The sequence below is a fragment of the Henckelia pumila genome, chromosome 2 (assembly GCF_033568475.1).
Source record: "Henckelia pumila isolate YLH828 chromosome 2, ASM3356847v2, whole genome shotgun sequence".
Lineage (NCBI taxonomy): Eukaryota > Viridiplantae > Streptophyta > Magnoliopsida > Lamiales > Gesneriaceae > Henckelia > Henckelia pumila.
This window is the reverse complement of record NC_133121.1, coordinates 178,764,440-178,784,923: the sequence shown is the minus strand read 5'-3', so window position 1 is coordinate 178,784,923 and position 20,484 is coordinate 178,764,440. Positions and strand designations below refer to the sequence as shown.

Below are 20,484 nucleotides of genomic sequence, written 5' to 3'. Positions count from 1 at the left end.
CCATTTGGAATCTCGTTAATCATGTTTTACCAAATACAAACATGATTACACGATTAATATACTCATAAATCGCAAATTTCGGATACGGGTCACTACAATATTCGACTCGAATATTGGTCCATTTAGACCTTACCATCATCATATTTCTTCGTATTCGACTCAATTTGATTCGTTAACACTTATACTATAATAATTAGTGTATCCCAGCACAAAGATTGTTGTATTAATTTAATTTAAATTTTAAATTAAATCTTAGTGAAATACTCCATTTATATATTAATAATTGGGTTGTTTTTTTAACGGCTCGTGCATTAATTGGAGAGTATATTAATTAATAATTAGAAGGTTCTTATAACATTAATACCAGGTCAAGTCCTTGTCCGCATACACACGTATTCTCATTGTGTTCATCAATATATTATACATATATATATAATCACACCCCAATCTAATCTTTTCATCTATAAATTTCTCCGCTGCCATATCGGAATCATCAAACTTCAAACCCAATAATCTTCCAAAAATGGAGTCCAGAGCCGAGCAGAGATCGATTGACGACACAGGCAAAGATTTATGTTCAGAAACAAAAATAATCCAAGATTTCATAACACACATGAAGCTCAGTGATGATTCAGTTCAAGAACAAGAACAAGAACAAGAAGATGATCAGGATCATGATTCTGTAAGTAATGATGAAGAAGATGATGATGATTTTGAAGAAGAAGAAGAAGAAGAAGAAGAAGAAGAAGAAGAAGAAGAAGAAGAAGAAGAAGAAGAAGAAGAAGAAGAAGAAGAAGAAGAAGAAGAAGAAGACGAGTTTACTTTCATGTTCGAAGGAACAAATGCACCATCAATGGAAGCAGAGGATTTGAAGCAGGTTTTCCCCTTATTCAACCGGGATTTGTTCTTTTCCGGAGAAGGCTCAAAGCCTTTGCAAGAGATTAACTCGCCGCCGGCGGTGAAAAAAGTCTTCGTGGAAACAGAGGAAGGAAATCTCGTGACGTCAGCTACGCCGGGAAGTGACGAAGTCGCCGGACCCTTCTGCGAGTGGTCGGGGTCGAAGGCCGCCGCCGCATCGGCTGCTGCATGCAAGAAAAGTAACTCGACCGGGTTCTCCAAGTTCTGGCGGTTCAAGGATTTCGTCGGGAGGAGCAGCAGCGATGGAAAAGACACGTTCGTCTTCTTGAACAAGAGCCACGCGCCGCCGCCGCAGCCGTCGCGACCTGTGGTCGTGAAGAGGAGGAGTAAGGAGGTGGGGCCGCCGTCTCCTAAGGCGGAGATAGCAAAGGCGAGGAGGAGCGGGAGGGGCAAGGCGGCGCCGATGTCGGCCCACGCCGTGTACCTGAAGAACAAGGCGAAGCAGGAGGAGAGACGGCGGCGGTCGTATCTGCCGTACCGGCCGGAGTTGATGGGCTTTTTCACGAGTGGCAACGTCGGATTAACGAGAAATGTGCATCCTTATTAACAAGTTATACATATTTGAGGATGCATGTGCTAATAAATTGCTGACATGAGAAGATTAATTATTTCTTTTTTTATTTAATTTTTTATTTAATTTTCTGGTTGTAAATGGTGTGAAAAATACAAGATTTTACTCATGATTTTTACATTTGATACATTTGTTGTTCCGATTATTCATGTCGCGTCTCGTGTTTAGTTTCGTGTGACTTCGATCACAATAAGCTCATGTAACAGCTATTTCAGATCTTTATTGACATAAACAGTTGTTCTGCTAAAGTTTCTAACACATGTTGCTATAAACATTCGTTATAATTCTTTATTGACAAATGCAAATACTCAAATGTGAATATGATACAAAATAGGTATAAAAAAAAACCATATTTTCATAATACTTCACACTTGTAATTTCATGTATTGTTGAAATTTTTGTAAATCAACGCTATCGAAATATGAGTGCATCCGGTATTTGAAACATTAGTGCGAAAAAAAAATATGAGACAACTAATCTTTTTTTACATGTAAAGGGTTTATTTTATCACAAAAATTCTTACATGAGAAAGTAGATTTTTCTTTAATCCGAATCATGAAAAAATTATTTTTTTATCTAAATTTATTATTTTTCACTGCAAACGTGGATTATTTTTTTTAAGTATAAATTTAAGAATTTGAATGAGTGGGTGAGAAGAGATAATTTAACTTATTTCAAGGATGAAATTTTATATTTTAATAATATTATATATTAAATTTGAGGTTTAGGCAGTAGTAGTCAAATATTGTAATATTTTATTGGTGGTTTTGTATTTTGGATTGTGTTGGAATTCTCGTTATATTATTTTGTCAAATGTGTTGGTCAAAGAGAGCAGCTTGAAGTCTTTAACGAGTTGCTCTTCATCGGTTCACACGAGAAGCAAATAAAATTCGATGAGAAAGTTCATTTGTACACATCTAGAAGGATACTATTCCCCACAACGAACTCCGTTATAATATATATAATAATAATTTAAACAAAAACTTGTATCAGACGTCGTAATACATCAGTGACGAAGATCTCTGATCCAACTTGATCTACAAAAAATATTAATTTTTATATAAATATATATAATAATAATTTAAACAAAAACTTGTATCAGACATCGTAATATATAAGTGAAGAAGATCTCTGATCCAACTTGATCTACAAAAAATATTAATTTTTATATAAATATATATAATAATAATTTAAACAAAAACTTGTATCAGACGTCGTAATATATCAGTGAAGAAGATCTCTGATCCAACTTGATCTACAAAAAATATTAATTTTTATATAAATATATATAATAGTAATTTAAACAAAAATTTGTATCAAACGTCGTAATATATATCAGTGAAGAAGATCTCTGATCCAACTTGATCTAAAAAAAATATTAATTTTTAAATAAATATATTATTTTTCATTACAGATATATATTGAATCGATAGATCTTCTAAATATAAATCCAGAAGATCATTTGAATGAGATCTACTCAATATTTATACTTGTACATGGTCAAAAAAATGAAAATAATTTATACATATGCTCTAATGAAAATTAAAAAATGGTAAAAGTTAAAAAATGCAACGCATGTAACATTTTCGTAGAAAAATAATAACTAGAATGCAACAGACACATCAATTTTATAAAGGTTTGTGTCAGTTTCTTTAATTAAAATACACCAAAAGACACAAAGTGGGTGTCAAAGTTTTATTTTGGTAAATAAGATAACATTAAATAGTTGAAAAAATTAGACCATACAAAATGACTAATTTGCTATAATTTTGGTTTTGCTGATAATTAAGTTTTGATGTTATTGTAATTTTATCTCAAGTTTTACCAATTAATTGGAAAACGATTAATGAAAAAGTTTATACTATAATACGATAGTAAAATTCTTCTTAAATGAAAGGTTTAAAGTAATTATTGTATCGTGTAAATAATGTTTTGTGAAACCAGCGATTAGTGATTAAATAGGACATATCAACAAAGGCAAATTATGTTTGTCTATCACAATGCCCGAGTTAGTAAAATAGGTTACTAAATAACTAATCGTTTGACCAACAGTCATGAGTTCAATTCTCCCAGCAACGCTTTCTTGGACGAGATTTAACTAAGAATTTACATGGAATCCATTTTACAACCTAATACATCTTGAAAGCTCCTATTTACCATTTAGAGTGCAAGATTGAATCTATATATGATAAACCCAAGTTACATAAGAAAATTTGGTTGAGTTCTTACTAACCGATGATGCCAAGATAGATTCAATGATCACCATTGACTCAAATTTTTCCGATGAGCGTCAAGCGTAGACCCCACATGTTTACGGTCAGTTATTTTACATGTCACTAAACTTTTCAAGCATCCAGCTACAACAGCTCACTCATAAATTGATATATGTCTATAAATGAATGTTCAATGTCACATTCGATCGGTCCATACCAGCACACGGCCATCCTTTCTGGTTAGCTATCATCTATATATATAACGACTAAGAAGACGACCGGTTTCTACAGTTTTAAGCAATCAGTGCAGTTTTAAGGACAGAAGGCTCAAGCTTAAGCCCGACTTCTCAGACGAGCTAGCTAAGGCTCAAGCTCAGCCAATGCTTATGTATGATGTATCATATAAGCTTGTGGCACTTGATGGAAGTAGTGTTTCGCGATCCACTTCTGGGAGTCTATTGCTACTTGAATCTAGATAAATTTTAGGAATATTTGTGAGGATCGAGGAAAATCCATGCAAATCTCGAAGGACATACAAATATAATCTCACATCCATGATCAACACCCAACACCCTCGGACCTGGTTATTTCCGGTCTTCACGCCATTGACGCTAGACAGTTGAGAACCGAAGGAGTGATTCGGTACAGAGAAAGTTTATAGTATATAGTGTTGGATAATATACATTTTCCTCGTTCCTAATCCTGACTGTACAAGTACGACCATCTCAAGAAAACACGAGCATGATCACGAAAAACAGACAAGTATGTTTAATGTCATCTCAAGTCACATATTTCCAACCTCAGATTTGGATTAAAAAAGATATTTGAACAATCCTCATATATAGGGGCACCGTTAGCTGGTTCTGCGTGGCTATGAAATCCCTTCTCCGGGCATTCCTTGAGAACACGCATTCCATCAGGCTCGGACAACCTGAATACTCCAAATTTCCTGTTAGATACGGTATATATTGAAATGATTTAGAAACAATCCGGGAGAAAAACTCGTTAGCAGGATTCAATGGTAATAGAAATAATAGTAAAGTGTAAGAGAAGCCAGATTAGGAGACCTTGACGTATCGGTTGGAGCCATGACAATGCCTACAGCTTCTGGTACCATCACCTTGAAACCAATATTTAGCAAGAAAGAAATAGGTGAAAAACGTGCAGGTCTCGAAATTAAATGAAGATCAGAAAATGTTGAGATTTCTCATTGCACGTAGTCGAAGTTACAGGTAACTGTAGTGATCAAGTTACTTCGTGTTGATCATAATATTGACCAGTAAGCTACTAAAACGACGAAAATGATCGCATGATAAAACTAGATGCTACGTGTAATAATGTTAGTCGAAGATTCCGAGAAAAGGATATGAGAGTGATCACCTGGTAGGTGTATTGGGTGTGCAGATCAACTGAAGACATGAAGCAGCTCTGGGAAGGATGCGTCTACAAAATCTTAAAAGAGTTCAGTGAGCAAAAACTAATTTATAAACTCACACCCTTTAGTCTGAAGAAATGTAAATTGCCGTATGTGTGTCGATCGATTTGTTACCCTCTCTAGTAGCAGTTTGACATTAAATCGAACCTTTTCCAACAAACGATGGCATGTTCAAGAAAGAAAAGTAGCAAAAAACTTACATGGATCCATCCGATTGGGAGAAGGGACTCTTCATTTTGTATAGAATAAATCTCGACCTCGTTCACAGTCTGGCACTGTAAAGTAACAGCAAACTAAGTAAAAATTTGGGAAAAGCAACACACTGTGTTTAACTAAGCAACCATGAAATAGTTTCATTCTTAAAGAGGAATCTCATGGGAAAAGAAAAAAAAAACGAAAGACGAACGACATGAAAAACTTAAAATTCTTACAGAATTGGAGGTAGACTCTTGTTTGGGGATTATTAGATTCGTCACGTAAAAGGTTCCAGACTCCTGCATCATCCACAACATTTTTTTTATACCATCTTATAAAACCTCATCACTATCAAATATTCTGGTAACCTCACTTTTGTATTAAAAAAAACAAGGGATTTTATAACTCACGAGAAAGGCACCAAGAACTCCACATGTTTCAAGATTCTTGCTGGTGTTGTCACTTGCAAGGTCAAGAAAATCCTCCATCAACCCCGCTGCCTAATTACCGTTTACATGTATCAAGCATTCATAGAATCATTAAGTCATTTACCAATTCCTGGATTCGATTTTCGACGTAAAAGCGTGATCATGTAGCTTTTAACTTACCATATGGATGTCCTTCAGATGTTTTGATGCTGCTGGTTGATTACTAGAAGAATACTGCGAGTGATCATCTGCTGCATCGCCTCCTGTGATTCGTGAAATTTCGGGAACACCCGGCAGAGGCTGCAAAAATGAGATTCCGGGGGCCGGAAATGACTTCGTGACAGCACGCACGCCCTGAAAACAGAGTTCATCAGCCATGAAAAAGTCTAAAAAAATGTGTACTGATTAATATTTGTAGCAGAAACTTAAGAAAAATCACTTATTGCTGAAAGAAACATAACATCTGGAGGGGAATTGCCTTCAGAACAACATCCAACTGGATTTCTTCAAAGCAATTCGATTTTCAGCAAGATTACCAAAATGAAGTAACAAACAGAGTTCAAAAATGCAACAGCTCAATCTACAGCAATACACCATGAGATAAGAGAGCATAAAAAAAACCCATAATTCAGCAACACTCGAATATCATCAGAGCCAAACGATTTCTCGCTATATCGAGTATTCAAGATCTCAGAAACGTGGAAAAAATTGATTCTTTTTTCACACATAAAAAAGATTAAAGCTGGGTTCAAGCGAAAAGTGAATACAAGAATGACAAATTCAATAATCAAAGATTCACCCAACAGCTGAAACAATCCAAAACATGAAATTTTGCAAATCCAAACATCGGAAAAGCAAGAAATCCATGCTCATCATGAAGAAAAAAACCCCGTAATTTCAAGAAAGTTAAGAAAGACACACCATTTCCATCTAAAGATTGTGGAGCGATAACAGAAGCCTTATCTTTTCTTTTCTCACTTTTGATGATGATGCAGCTTATTGCTTCGAACGTTGGTTGTTTATAATTGTATTAGTTGCCTTTTTATGTTTCCCAAATGGGAAAAATTCGATTCTTTAAATGTGATCATAGTTAGTTAAACTTCCCATAATTTAAATCTTATTTTAAACCAAACGAAAATTAACATTTTTCTTGAATCACAACTTTCTTTGTACAAGAAAGATAATTTTAAATATTTAGTGAATAAAAAACAATAACCAAGTTCAAATTACTCTAAACTTGATTTGCAACATCCAGGTTTACATTGGTTTTTTAATGTTTTTTTTTTCTGGAAATAATATTTCCTTCTCACATTTGTCAATAAAGAGATAAATTCAATCATGCCATTTGTACAATTTGATGTCAGCTTTATTATTATTATATATTATATATGATGAAGAATCATCATGTCACGTATGTCCATATCTAATATAACACATGCCTTCCGCACAAAGACGATATGTTCACTCCTCTTTATTTACAAATTTTATAAATAATATGATATATATTTACCTTTTTCTTTTTTGAATTCATAATATATAATACTAGTGTATACTCAAGTGCTCATAAGCTTGCGTGATTTTTTATAATTAATTGGATTGATATTCAAATATAGATTATATTATCTATTTTATTTTATTAAAGTTGAGGGGTTGATGTGTTGGTATGATCAAAAAAAAAATATTATCATAAATTTATCAATATATTATTATTATAATATATATATATATATAAAAGCAATGTCTATATAAATAATTATTTTAATTAATTTCAGAACTTTTTATAAAATTTTTTATGTATACATACGGATCGTGACATGGTGTGTCGAGAAATAGTAGTGTATATTAACTTTGCGCATAGTTTTCGTGTGCTAGCTAGCACATTAATGCATCTTATGAAATTTTAAACACTCCGAATTCCCTTGTAACAAATGTCACGTGTCCCATGTGAATTGTGATGTCAACTTTGTAGACTTGTAGTATACGTACGCTAATTAATTATATTCGTCATTTGGTGCCAAATTTGTAGAATAACCCCAATTATAACAATTATTTATTGTAACTCCTAAAAAAACAATAATTTATTGTATAACACAACATATAGAGGTTCCTAGCTAGTATATATTGGTTGAGCAAAAAAAATTCTAACTATTTATAAATATAATCTTATAAAATATCACTTCAAAAGCTCTTTAGTTTAAATTTAACATAAAATCCCCAATCATTTAATTGATTAATTGATTTAACTCGAAAATATATTTCCTAAAAATAACAATCACATGATAAAGAATCATACAAATCGTGTTCTACAAAGCAATAAAGAAATATGATGAAACTTTATTTTGATTCACCAAATTTCAAGTTTCACAAGTATAAACTAATTTAGTATAAAATTAAGTGTTATTTGTGAAAAAATACATTTTTAGTATGATTATAATTTTAATTGTATCAACTATCAAGTCAGATTAAATAGCACATAAAAAACTTAAGAACAAATGCATAAATTTCAAGTTCTTAAAAAAACACAATTTTTTATACGCTTACCATCACTCTAACTATTTATAAATATAATCTTATAAAATATCACCCCAAAAGCTCTTTAGTTTAAATTTAACATAAAATCCTCAATCATTTAATTGATTAATTGATTTAACTCGAAAATTTATTTACTAAAAATAACAATCACATGATAAATAATCATACAAATCGTGTTCTACAAAGCAAGAAACATAATGAGTCAAGAAATATGATGAAACTTTATATTGATTAATCAAATTTCAAGTTTCACAAATATAAACGAATTTAGTATAAAAGTAAGTGTTATTTGTGGGGAAAAAAACAAAATTTAAGAACAAATGCATAAATTTTGTTATAAATATATTATTATTATTATTATAGATAATTATCTTATTAAAGATATGTGATCAAGATAAATATGTAAAGATAATATTTGTAAAGATTTGTATCTTGTAATTTTTTCCTATAAATATGATGATTGAGTTCAATGAAAATTGCACCTGAGTATTGATTCATATGAATTCTCTCTCATCTCATAAATTCTCTTTATTCATCTCTCTATTTCTATGATGATTTATAACACGTTATCAGCACGATGCTGTAACAGAATGAAAATATTCTCATTTTATTGATGCTATTGGAATAGCACAACGTGTTGTCAATACTCGATTTTATGAGAGATGTTCATTGGTACTCTAGAAGTAGCATAATAAAATAATTGATATATTGGTGCCCATGAAATATCATGAATATGTGGATGACTATAAATTAGCACAACATGATTTTATATTGATAATTTGAAGAAATTCATGATCATGATATAATATATTGAGAATTTTGAGAGATTCGTGATTACAATTTTGATATATCGAAAGATATTCATGAATTCATGATATAATATATTGAATATTGAGATATTCAAGATTAAGATCAAATATATTGAGAATCTAAAGAAATTCCTAGTTATAATATAATATATAGAGAATCTGAATAGATTCATGATAAAGATGTAATATATGATTTCGTATATTGAAAAAGTGGAAAAATCATGATTGATATCTGATATGATATCAAATATCTACAAATATCATTGAAAAAATAGATCTCATGTCAAAATATATCAATATATCAATATTGATAAAAAGATGCAAGATTTGATAATATTCGTGAAAAATATTAATATAAGATCCAAGATTTGGAAATATTCTCGAAGAATATAATATAATGCCCTTTTGGTTGTTGAAGATCTTATGAATTGGGAAATTTAGTACAATTTCTCAATGAATATCGATATATGATTTAAAATTGTCAATATCCATAAGAAAATATTATTAAAGATATATGTGATATATATATATATATATAAAATATTGACTTCATATCGATTCAAATCATATATTTGTTTTTAATGCTCTAGAAGAAGCATGATCTATTGTTTATCACTATTTTTATGAATAGTGACTTGATGTTCAATGATGAACTGCATAGGCTATTGATTGAAAATTATGAATGTGCGGTATTAAGATCGCAACACTATCAACCGAAAAATAAAAATAAATGTTAAACCCAATGAATTGGACCATCATCTATATTGGGCAATGACGATGATGGATTGATGGTAGCCTATGCATGATGATGTCAATGGGTTGATTTATGACTAACTTCAAGTCATTTTATTTATTTATTGAACTAATTTATTTTTGATAAATTAATTTTGTATTTGTTTAAACAAAATTGTGGAAAACTCTAGCATGTGTTGTTTTTGATTCACATAAATTATTATGATGATATAAAATAAAAACTACAAATTTTGTGAATCTATTCTATTACTCAATATATTGCATGAGATGTTGATTATATTGATTATGCAATTTGGTGATAAATTTTCTGATTTGAGAATTTTTATATTTTAAGGATATATTGGGTTGTTAAATCTTTATTCCATAAAATGTGATTATGGATTTTAAATTCCTCAATTTTTATTGTGGATATAAAATTTGAATTTTTTCAAAATGAATGATAGAGTATTTTTATCACATGTTATTATCTTATATGTAGGAACATGAATTTAATGTAAAATGACATTCGTGATAGATTGAACGTCATTATTAAAGGTAAAAGATCTACTTTGTGCGTACAAAAATTTGAAAATGAATACAAATTCAATGTGAAATGATATTTGTGATAGATCGAATGTCACTGTTGAAAGTAAAAAATCTACTTGATGCATACATGAATTTGAAAAGGTACGTTCGATTTTTTAATTTCAATTCTTTTATTATAATATCTTATTTATAGTAATTTGTTCAAGGAAAGACAATTATGAAAGTTGTCTGATTAATGTGGTCCATTCTTTTAAGTGAATGTGACAATGCCAATTAACACAATTGATACAATATAGTTTAATTCTTCAAGTAAGAATATGTCATCTCGTATGAAGCGAGGTATGAATCATAAATTCGGCACAAAATATTGAGATATACGTCATAATCAAGTATTGTACTAAATGTATATCGGTATCTCGTATCACTATTGTACCTGAAGTACATAAAGAGATTTTATAATGATATCTATCAAGCAAAATATAAAAGTTTGTGGAGACCGTTGATGTCTACCGAAATTATATGTTTCATCGTATGTTGATATGAATGTATGAAAGATCTTGAAGATCGTTTGATTGACGATGAAAAAATTTTGATATGATGTGCTTGATATTATAAAATAGTGATATACAATATTGACGTATATGGATTTTTGAATCTAGTAAATATTGATTTGGTTTAAATAGTATATTACAAATCAATATTTCTAGAAGAGCTAGAAATCTCCAGAAGTATCATTGATATAAATACCATCAGAGTTTGGCATAATGGATTGAATTGAGCATTCAAATTATATAAATAGTTGAAAAACTACTGATAGTGCGCAAAGATGTTAATGAATAAGCCAAAAGTTCCGGATCGATAAATATGAAAGTTTTTTAATCAAAGATCCAGAAGATTTTATGAATTTTTATTGGCTTATAAAATTTGATATCAATATCATTAACTCAAATTGATATAGAATCCCCATATTATCTTGAATGAATAAATAACATGGGCCCACGAAGCGCAAAATAATGTTTGCGAAAATACGTATTGAGAAAAAATTCCAGAATATGTAATCAAGACAAGCTTGATCAAAAAAGAGGATATGCATATCAATTTTATGATTATAAATACGTTGGTTTAGTTTATTTATTTTGCCTCCAATCAACTAGCTATTTAACCATGAAAATAAATGCGTCATATTTGGGGATATCTGAAAGATATATTATAAATATTATGTCAAATGTTCATGTACTGAAAGTTAATATTTGTAATAGAAATGAAGTACAATAAATCTCTTGAAGGGATTGTAAATATGTTGGAAATAAATTGAATCTTATGATCAATTATCTTGAGAAATGAGATTTTATGACACAAAATTCTCATTTATTATTCTTGTAAAACAATGTCTCCAACATTGAGGGGAGGAAATAGAAGCTAGAAGAATATTTGAGATCGATCCTAATGAAATATAAAGTGAACATGATGTTCAAAATTTAAATCTCAAATACATTATTTGATCTTGTGTATAAGATCGTTTAACTTCATTTATGTTCATGTTGAATAATTTAAATCACCTTTAGTGATGAAGAACCCCTTTAAAGAAAATGAGTGAACATCTCAATGTGAAAAGAACAATGGAGGCTGGTCGTTATGAAATAAATTGACGTCCTGCAAGACCATATTTTATATTACTTGCAAGTAAATGAAAAAGGACGCTAGAAGCGTGAACGACTAATTAATTCAATGAATCCAATTTGGATTATGTTATTCATGAAGTAACAAGTATATCAAAATATGAGATTTCACAAATTATTTGGGATCGAAATGATATAATCATTCGTGTGTTTTGCTATTACGCAAAATGATGATTATTTTGAACTACAACTTGTTGAACTTTCAATAACAATGATATGTGGCAATATGAGCAAATATTAGCAAAGTTTCTCAAAGTATTTCAAGTGAATTATGAGAAAATATTTGCACTTATCATGGATGCACTGATTTGATGGTGATACATATAGAAATATCCTCGAAAGATTCGATGCTCAAAATATTATTTTTGCCAACTTGAAGAAGAAGAAAAAATATTTGGTCTTGAAATACCATATATCTGGCAAAATCAGCATCGGAATCAATTTTTGGCAAATTAATGCATAAGATTGAAATATTAAGAGTTAATAATTGAAATTGATGCTTGCAAGAGGGGGGGCAATTAAAGTTGTACTTTTTTTCCTTGTCTATGATTTTTTTCACGGGATTTTTCATAACAAGGTTTTTAATGAGACAATTAACAAATATCAAGAGATGTCGTACTCTATTTCCTTCATTAGGATTTTGTCCCACTGAGTTTTTTCTGATAAGGTTTTAACGAGGCGCATCCATCGTCGGGAAGATATCCAAAGAAAATATATGTTGTTGTACTCTTTTTTCTTCGTTCAGATTTTTCCCACGGGGTTTTACTGTCAAGGTTTTAACGAGGCAACACTTAAGTCCCGATGAAGTTTCCGAGCATCCATCTTGCCAAATGGAGATTTTGAAGAATCGATTGCTTGTGCAAATAATCATCTAAGGGAGAGTGTTATAAATATATTATTATTATAGATGATTATCTTATTAAAGATATGTGATCAAGATAAATATGTAAAGATAATATTTGTAAAGATTTGTATCTTGTAATCTTTCCCTTAAATATGGTGATTGAGTTCAATGAAAATTGCACCTGAGTATTGACTCATATGAATTCTTTCTCATCTCATAAATTCTCTCTATTCATCCCTCTATTTCTATTATGATTTATAACAAATTTCAAGTTCTTAAAAAAACACAATTTTTTATACGCTTACCATCACTCTAACTATTTATAAATATAATCTTATAAAATATCACCCCAAAATCTCTTTAGTTTAAATTTAACATAAAATCCTCAATCATTTAATTGATTAATTGATTTAACTCGAAAGTATATTTCCTAAAAATAACAATCACATGATAAAGAATCATACAAATCGTGTTCTACAAAGCAAGAAAGAAATATGATAGAAACTTTATATTGATTCACCAAATTTCATGTTTCACAAGTATAAACGAATTTAGTGTAAAAGTAAGTGTTATTTGTGAAAAAAAAAACATTTTAGTATGATTATGATTTTAATTGTATCAACTATCAAGTCAGATTAAATAGTACATAAAAAATTTAAGAACAAATGCATAAATTTCAAGATCCTACGTTATGGGTATTACCCAAATCATGTATCTGATGGTCAATATCTTTACACATAGGGGTGAGCATTCGGTTAATTTGGTCAGAAACTGAACCGAATTAACCGAATTGCATTTTGGTTAACCGAACCGAATTTATACTAAAATCGATTTAACCGAACCGAATTAAAAATCGGTTAATTCGGTTAACTGACCGAATTAACCGATTTTTAAAAAAAATTAAAAAATTAAAAATTTTATAAAATTAATAATTTAAATATGATATTTTTATCATTATAAAAATAAATTGAGCTTAAAAATTAAAATAAGAAAAATTAAGTAAAATATTAAATATAAAAACATTTAAAATATATTATAAATTATATATAAGGCCTAATAAAAAAATTCAAAATTTAATTATTTATAATTCGGTTAACCGAATTAACAAATTTTTTTTTAAGAAAACCGAAAACCGAATCGAATTAACCGATTTAACCTAAATTTTATAACATAAAAACCGAATTTATGAATTAACTGAACCAAATTTCCGAATTGATTCGGTTCGGTCGGTTAATTCGGTTTAACCGAAATTTTGCTCACCCCTATCTACACATGAGCATAATTAATGGGATATTGTTGATGTGGCAAATCATGGGGCATTGGATTTATGCTTAGGATAAAACCTTTAAGGTAGGTTGAACTCTACCACGTCATGGTTCGATCGCTCTACCAGCAGGGACAATTATTGCACTCCAATTATCTCTATGCCAATAATTGCATTTTTTCCAATAAATGAGTATCGAACACATGACATTGTCTCTGATATCAATTGTACGACCGAGCGTTTGTCGCTTTACCAAAAATTATAGCTGGTGGTAATGGTACAACTCAAATCTTTTAATCGCACAGCAGCCCAAACGTCATGGTTCAATCGCTCTACCAGCAGGAACAATTATTCCACTCTAACAACATGAAATTTTAATGACTAGGTTGAATAATATATTTGAAATTGAAGAAAAAAATATACAAATACATACTTGTAAAATATAAGATATTTCAAAATTTTAATCATATTTTTAAGTTAAACAAATACAATGGATCTGAGATGTTAATTTGAAACCAAATCCCATTAAATCTATTTATCCAATGGCCACCTACAGATAAATGAAGTTGTACCGATATATATATATATATATATATATATATATATATATATTGTCAAATTTTAATATGTTCACAAAACTCTTTATCCCTACGCATAAACATTAACATCGTACAAAAATCATAGGCATAAACATTAGAATCATATTCATACCAGTTCTAGAGTAGTCAAAATATAGAAAATTTTGTGGAAAAAAAAAAAGCAAATAAGTGTTTTTTAATAACTCTTCCAAACATTACCTAAATCTCATTTCTCTTAGCAACACATACTTTTTCTAGTGTTTTTAGATACATAAAAACTATTGTAAAATGACCTCACGGACAAATTTTGTTAAATAGATCTCTTAATTGGGTCACTTATGACAATGTATTACTTTTTATGACAACAATATAACTCTTTATTATAAATATGAGTGAGTTTGAACGACCTCACGAATAAAAATCCGTGAGACCGTCTCTCAATAAACCAACTCAAATAAATAATACCTGCATGCAATATTTATCACTGAATATAAATTTTGAAATGCAATCTAGTAACCAATATTTCACGTAACAATTCAATAACATATTCAAAATTCAAAAACTAAACAAAATGTTTGCAAATGTATAAGACAAACCATTTAGTTATACAGCCAATTTGAAAGTTCCTAAACAATATCCAACAAGAGTCGAAAAGTAAAAATATAACAAAGCCACACGGAGACCAGAGCTGTAAAACATAGAAATCCAGAACCGGACAAACAGCACTATCAAGATTTATGCCTTGTTAGCAATGTTGTTAGAGAGCCAGTCGAGCCCCTCGTAAAGCCCCTCCCCGGAGGTAGCACAGGTGCTCTGAATATACCTGGACACAAAGATAACATTTATATTAAAGAAAACGCTGTTAGTATCTTAGAAAAAACAGATGATCGGAGCAACTAGATCGAGAGGGTTTTACCAGTGGCGCTGCCTGAGTGAGTGCAAGCCAAGCTTGTCAGTTATTTCAGCAGCATTCATTGCATTAGGAAGATCTTGTTTGTTAGCAAATACAAGTAGCACTGCATCTCTCAGCTCGTCCTGAAAAAATGGGGCCAAAGCTTTGACGATTAACTTGTGAAGGCAGAGTAATAAAAGTAACAATCTTATTGGCTAAGATGAAACTGCTTCGTTGAAAAAGTCCACAAAAGGCAGATGGCAACTTTAGGGGCAAGGCCAACTGCCAAAGCTTAAGATTTCATTTGTACCCACCTACCCCTTAGTGTAAAACATTACTATTGCAGGGAATAGAATAGATATGTTCATTAAAATGACTCGTTTATGAGCTCCATATTGGTCACTTCACTCTACCAGAAGGGAGCTAATATACAGTAAATCCATTGTCATTGGAGGGCGTGATAACAGGGACAAGCCCTCTAGATCAGGATGCTAAGCAGTTATTCATTGGTTGATCGTGCACTTTATGCAGTTTCTAGGCCAAGATCATAATGGCATTTGCAGTGATATATTTGAATGATAGTTCAAGTTTTATCCATGAACGTAACATTGTCTAAACAAAAAAGAACATCTTGTTTGTTATAAAATAGAGTATTTAATATAGTAGACGATACAATTACAAATAGCCAGCAGTCTAGCACTGATCTTAGCCCTTAAGCAGCAGAAATGTTGGAAAAGATCAGCCTTTGATTTCTATCCCAACCAATCCGCATAACCATGAAGCGCGAAATATAGCCATAAGATTTAACAATATAATACCGCTCAAGCAAACTATATGAAAAGAAGTCCCCCAATTTTCATCTACTTCCCTAATAGATCGGAACAGACAGAAAAGAAAATGATTGTCACCTCATTCAACATCCTATGAAGTTCATCTCTTGCCTCCACAACACGGTCTCTGTCATTGCTATCTACCACAAATATGAGACCCTGAGTGTTTTGGAAGTAGTGCCTCCACAGTGGACGAATCTGTCAAATAGATTCGCCATGGAACAGGAATTAATCAATCATCACGTGATAAAAATGACCCATAAAAGGACAGTAAGTATTGAAGCTTTTTTTTTATTTAAATAAAAAGTAAACAAATAGAGTGGTAAACAAAAAACTAAACATAAGTCTCACCTTGTCCTGGCCTCCGACATCCCAAACTGTGAAGCTGATGTTCTTGTACTCAACAGTCTCCACGTTGAAACCTGAATGAGCCACAGAAAGTTAATAACAAAAAGAAGTTTAGCTTAAAACCAAAAGATAAAATGGAGATAAATTGAATAGGATGCTAAAGAAGATCATGAAAACTGAAAGATACAGCATCATTCAAAATTGCAGAAACAAGGGCCATACCAATTGTAGGAATAGTAGTCACAATCTCCCCGAGCTTGAGCTTGTACAGAATGGTTGTCTTACCAGCAGCATCAAGACCAACCATCAGAATTCGCATCTCCTTCTTGGCAAAAAGCCGACTAAAGAGCTTAGTGAATGTCAACCCCATTTTTCTTTCTTGCCTTAGATCCCTAAAAACCATTATGGCACAAATAGATTCAAAAAATAATAATATACAAAGATAGACAAGCAAATGCACGAATCAGGACCGCAAAAATCAATGTACAATGGTGGGCATATTAATATTTTTACACAAATTCCAAATACAAATTTCTGATTTGGTGCATTTGAAGAGAGCACGAAGTGATTCATTGCAACATGACTCTTTATGTTCCTGTTCCCCCTTTTCAATTAAACATCTCAATTACATGAAGCCTTTGTATGCCTAACACGTTAATCCACACCTTAAAGGAAATCTACACATTATTCCAAAACAAACTTCTTAACAATTGGCCGTACATTCAAATTCACCTAAATTTTCAATCATTAAAAACTACTTTTTCTTACACGATTTCATTGAATCAATCATATATCATTTAATCGTAAAGCATTAAGTACCGATGAAATAATTCCAAACTAGAAATGCATGGAGCGCCAACAATTTTGATCTTAGGCTACATGAAATTAAAGGCGTACATCAGACGCACAATCATATTCGAAAACAGAAAAGTAAAAAAAAAAAAAGGCAAGAAACTGGCTGAGCTAGAGCTCACAAAATCAAAATTTTCACCAGAATTCTCAGCGGATCAACAGATCCACGACCAAAATCATATATTTTCCACAATCTCCTCCGTAAACAAAGGGATTTCAACTTCAAAAAACAATTTACCGAGATCCGCGAGGTAAAATCCTCAGATCAGATCAGATCGGATCACAAGTTCACAACAAAACCAAAATCTAACACAGCCGACCGCACATTCTCAAAATCCACAAAAACACTCACTCGATTCACACGAAACAATGCTTCATTTCCATCAAATCCCTCAACAACACCACAACATCAAATCAACAAAATAAAAACAAAAAAAATTCACATCAAACCACGAATCCACGACAATCAATCAGAAATTCGCATGAGATTGAGTATCTTCCTCACCGGAAAGCACAGATCTGGCGAATCGCTTGAGAGAGAATGGAGCTGCCTCGCAAAGAGATTAATAACTTCTTTCTGAGAGAGAGACATTGAAAATCGGTAGCCATTGGTTATTTATATTATTCCGTGCCTATTTTTGCTATTGTCCGAATTACCCCTCCATATTTCGCATAATAACGGCGTTGCCCTTTAAGAAATGGACCGTGTGACATTATTTTGGGGAATATATACCGTTGGATATTGTTCTCTCATGCTGGCGGGCGAGTTAGATCTCGCCACGTCGATTGTTTAATTTTTTTTTTTAATTTAATGTTCAATTGTTTAATTTTAATTAATTTACTAATTCCCAGTCCCGATCAAGATTTGTTGGCAGAGCAATTGTACACCGTAGATCTCCACGGATTAAGAAATGGTCGGAATCAGAATATGTTACTAGTGGAATTTCCGCGACTGATAATAAATTTTAATATAAAATTGTACAGTATTTTTTTTAATGTAATTTGATTCATTATGGTTGTGTTTACTTGATTTGATAATCATATGACAAGCTTATTAATCCAATCTCATCTATTGTTTACTTACAAAAAAAATTCCTCAAATTTCACGCCCGTCATTATAGTCTGATTTCATGGGATTTCCCATCTTTAATATATAAGGTATAATATATCTTGAACAATATTTGTGAAAAAAACCATAAAAATCCTAATATACCCTCCTTTAATTCATTTGTTGTCCTCCCAATTTCTCATCTTTTTTTATAACTCAATTTATCACTTTTATCTATTTTTAAAAAAACATATTTTTTCCATAAAAAATACATATTTTTATACACAATAATTTGGATAAGTGAAAATGACTCACATTTGAATCAATTATAATTTACAATATTCAATAATAATATAATCCAAATTATATGAATACAAAATTAAACACAATATTATTTATTATAAGTGAAGGGAAAATTGTAATCCGTCCCTCAATCATTATTTTGATCCTAAAATTAGTCACTCAAAGTAAACATGTTATTTTTTTATCCATCATTATTTCACGTCCTTTAAAAATTATTTTAATAGTTCTAGTATGATTTATCCATATGTAATCACATCTCATTAAGTAAACGCAACCTAAAATAAAAATAATATTATAATTATTGTAAAAATTAGTAATGGGCTATAGTGCGGTTTGAGAGGGGAATATGAAAATTAAGTTGAAATGACAATTTTGCAAAATTTATTGGTATAAGAGCAATTTCAGGAACAAAAGTCGGTGGCCATTTTTTGTCAATAGAGATTTTTTTTATATATTGTGTTGGCACAGTTTGATGTTAAGGACATGATATTAATCTACAGGGGCGGCCCTATGATAAGGTGGGCCGGACGATCGTCCAGACCTCACATTGAGACGAGTCTTCTATTATTTTTTTAAAAAAATTAGTATTTAAATTAATATTCAAATAAATTTAATTAATAAATAGTGATATAAAAAAATAAAAAAAATCGTGAATAGGTTTTTATGACAAAATCTTGTTTCAAATGAGTTAAAATCACCACAAACTCTCATGGTTCACTAACTCTATTCAACTTCTATCTCATTTCCTCATGGGACCTCCAACCAATTTAATTCATGCACAAAATTTCTCGTAGACCTCCGTTGCATCATAGGTAGACATACCGTCAAGTTTTTCTTACTTATTATTCAATTAAACTATGTAGATTACTCAGATTGCAGGTTATGAAATTGAGTATATTTACAAAAGGTAGAATTTTTATTTTCATTTTTTTTTATTTACTAATGGATTGTTGCATTATTATTTTATTAATTTATATTACACCAATTTATTATCTCTCTCCTATATATATGTATATTTTTTGTTCGTATTTGATTTCATTATTTAGTACTATTTTACATTGTTTATGAATTTAGTTAAATAGTTTCATTCTTGCAAAAATATTCATCATAAAATGTCATAAAATGACGAATTTGTTTTAAAAATGCAATAAGAATGAATTTTAAATAATATTGGTTGTTGAATAATTTATTTTGAGAAACTATGTGTAAAATTCTTTCTAATGTGTATGTTCTTGAATATTATATGTATATGCATATACATTATTAATGAAAGAGGATCATATTTTTAACTTCGCTCTGGGCCACATTTTTTCCAAAACCGTCCTGTTAATCTAGAGATAAATAATATAATATAATAAAAAATAAAAAATGACAGTTAATGAAGTATTTGGTTTGATTGATAAATAATAATTTGCTTGATTTGATTGATAAATTTTAAATAATAACAATTAATAAAATATAAATAAT

At 30.7% G+C, this 20,484-nt stretch overlaps 3 protein-coding genes across 5 annotated transcripts; 1 reads left to right on the top strand and 2 right to left on the bottom strand.

Moving 5' to 3' along the window:
* Nucleotides 1-853: 853 nt before the first annotated feature.
* On the top strand, nucleotides 854-1,465 carry LOC140879062 (uncharacterized). The gene has a single exon (XM_073282703.1). It carries the CDS (start codon nucleotides 854-856, stop codon nucleotides 1,463-1,465), a length of 612 nt encoding a protein of 203 aa, XP_073138804.1.
* A 2,788-nt stretch (nucleotides 1,466-4,253) lies between these two features.
* LOC140884475 (AMSH-like ubiquitin thioesterase 2) lies at nucleotides 4,254-6,830 on the bottom strand. 2 transcript variants are annotated; one of them, XM_073291250.1, is made up of 8 exons: nucleotides 6,682-6,830; nucleotides 5,941-6,114; nucleotides 5,743-5,832; nucleotides 5,569-5,631; nucleotides 5,338-5,412; nucleotides 5,083-5,145; nucleotides 4,770-4,822; nucleotides 4,254-4,651 (listed from the first exon to the last, which is right to left on the bottom strand). In XM_073291250.1, the coding sequence occupies exons 1-8, from the start codon at nucleotides 6,688-6,690 to the stop codon at nucleotides 4,477-4,479; spliced, it is 702 nt and encodes a 233-aa protein (XP_073147351.1). In that variant the 5' UTR covers nucleotides 6,691-6,830; the 3' UTR covers nucleotides 4,254-4,476. The 2 variants fall into 2 exon arrangements, with proteins under 2 accessions (XP_073147351.1, XP_073147350.1); XM_073291249.1 differs by lacking the exon at nucleotides 6,682-6,830 and having other exon boundaries at nucleotides 5,941-6,671.
* An 8,424-nt stretch (nucleotides 6,831-15,254) lies between these two features.
* LOC140879629 (ADP-ribosylation factor 2) lies at nucleotides 15,255-18,308 on the bottom strand. 2 transcript variants are annotated; one of them, XM_073283427.1, is made up of 6 exons: nucleotides 18,172-18,308; nucleotides 17,037-17,206; nucleotides 16,818-16,888; nucleotides 16,545-16,664; nucleotides 15,661-15,779; nucleotides 15,255-15,567 (listed from the first exon to the last, which is right to left on the bottom strand). In XM_073283427.1, the coding sequence occupies exons 1-6, from the start codon at nucleotides 18,273-18,275 to the stop codon at nucleotides 15,480-15,482; spliced, it is 672 nt and encodes a 223-aa protein (XP_073139528.1). In that variant the 5' UTR covers nucleotides 18,276-18,308; the 3' UTR covers nucleotides 15,255-15,479. The 2 variants fall into 2 exon arrangements, with proteins under 2 accessions (XP_073139528.1, XP_073139529.1); XM_073283428.1 differs by having other exon boundaries at nucleotides 17,037-17,197; nucleotides 18,172-18,242.
* Nucleotides 18,309-20,484: the final 2,176 nt, after the last annotated feature.

Bases quoted from the DNA above. Each gene is read 5' to 3' on its own strand.
- LOC140879629 (XM_073283427.1), bottom strand. From the start codon at position 18,275: ATGGCTACCGATTTTCAATGTCTCTCTCTCAGAAAGAAGTTATTAATC. The intron at 15,780-16,544 runs GTGACAATCATT...CCATTTTTTCAG, and splicing joins TTCATAGGATGTTGAATGAG to GACGAGCTGAGAGATGCAGT. The intron at 15,568-15,660 runs GTAAAACCCTCT...CTTTGTGTCCAG, and splicing joins TCACTCAGGCAGCGCCACTG to GTATATTCAGAGCACCTGTG.
- LOC140879062 (XM_073282703.1), top strand. From the start codon at position 854: ATGGAAGCAGAGGATTTGAAGCAGGTTTTCCCCTTATTCAACCGGGAT.
- LOC140884475 (XM_073291249.1), bottom strand. From the start codon at position 6,138: ATGGCTGATGAACTCTGTTTTCAGGGCGTGCGTGCTGTCACGAAGTCA. The intron at 5,833-5,940 runs GTAAGTTAAAAG...AACGGTAATTAG, and splicing joins ATCTGAAGGACATCCATATG to GCAGCGGGGTTGATGGAGGA. The intron at 5,146-5,337 runs GTAAGTTTTTTG...AAGATTTTGTAG, and splicing joins TCCCAATCGGATGGATCCAT to ACGCATCCTTCCCAGAGCTG.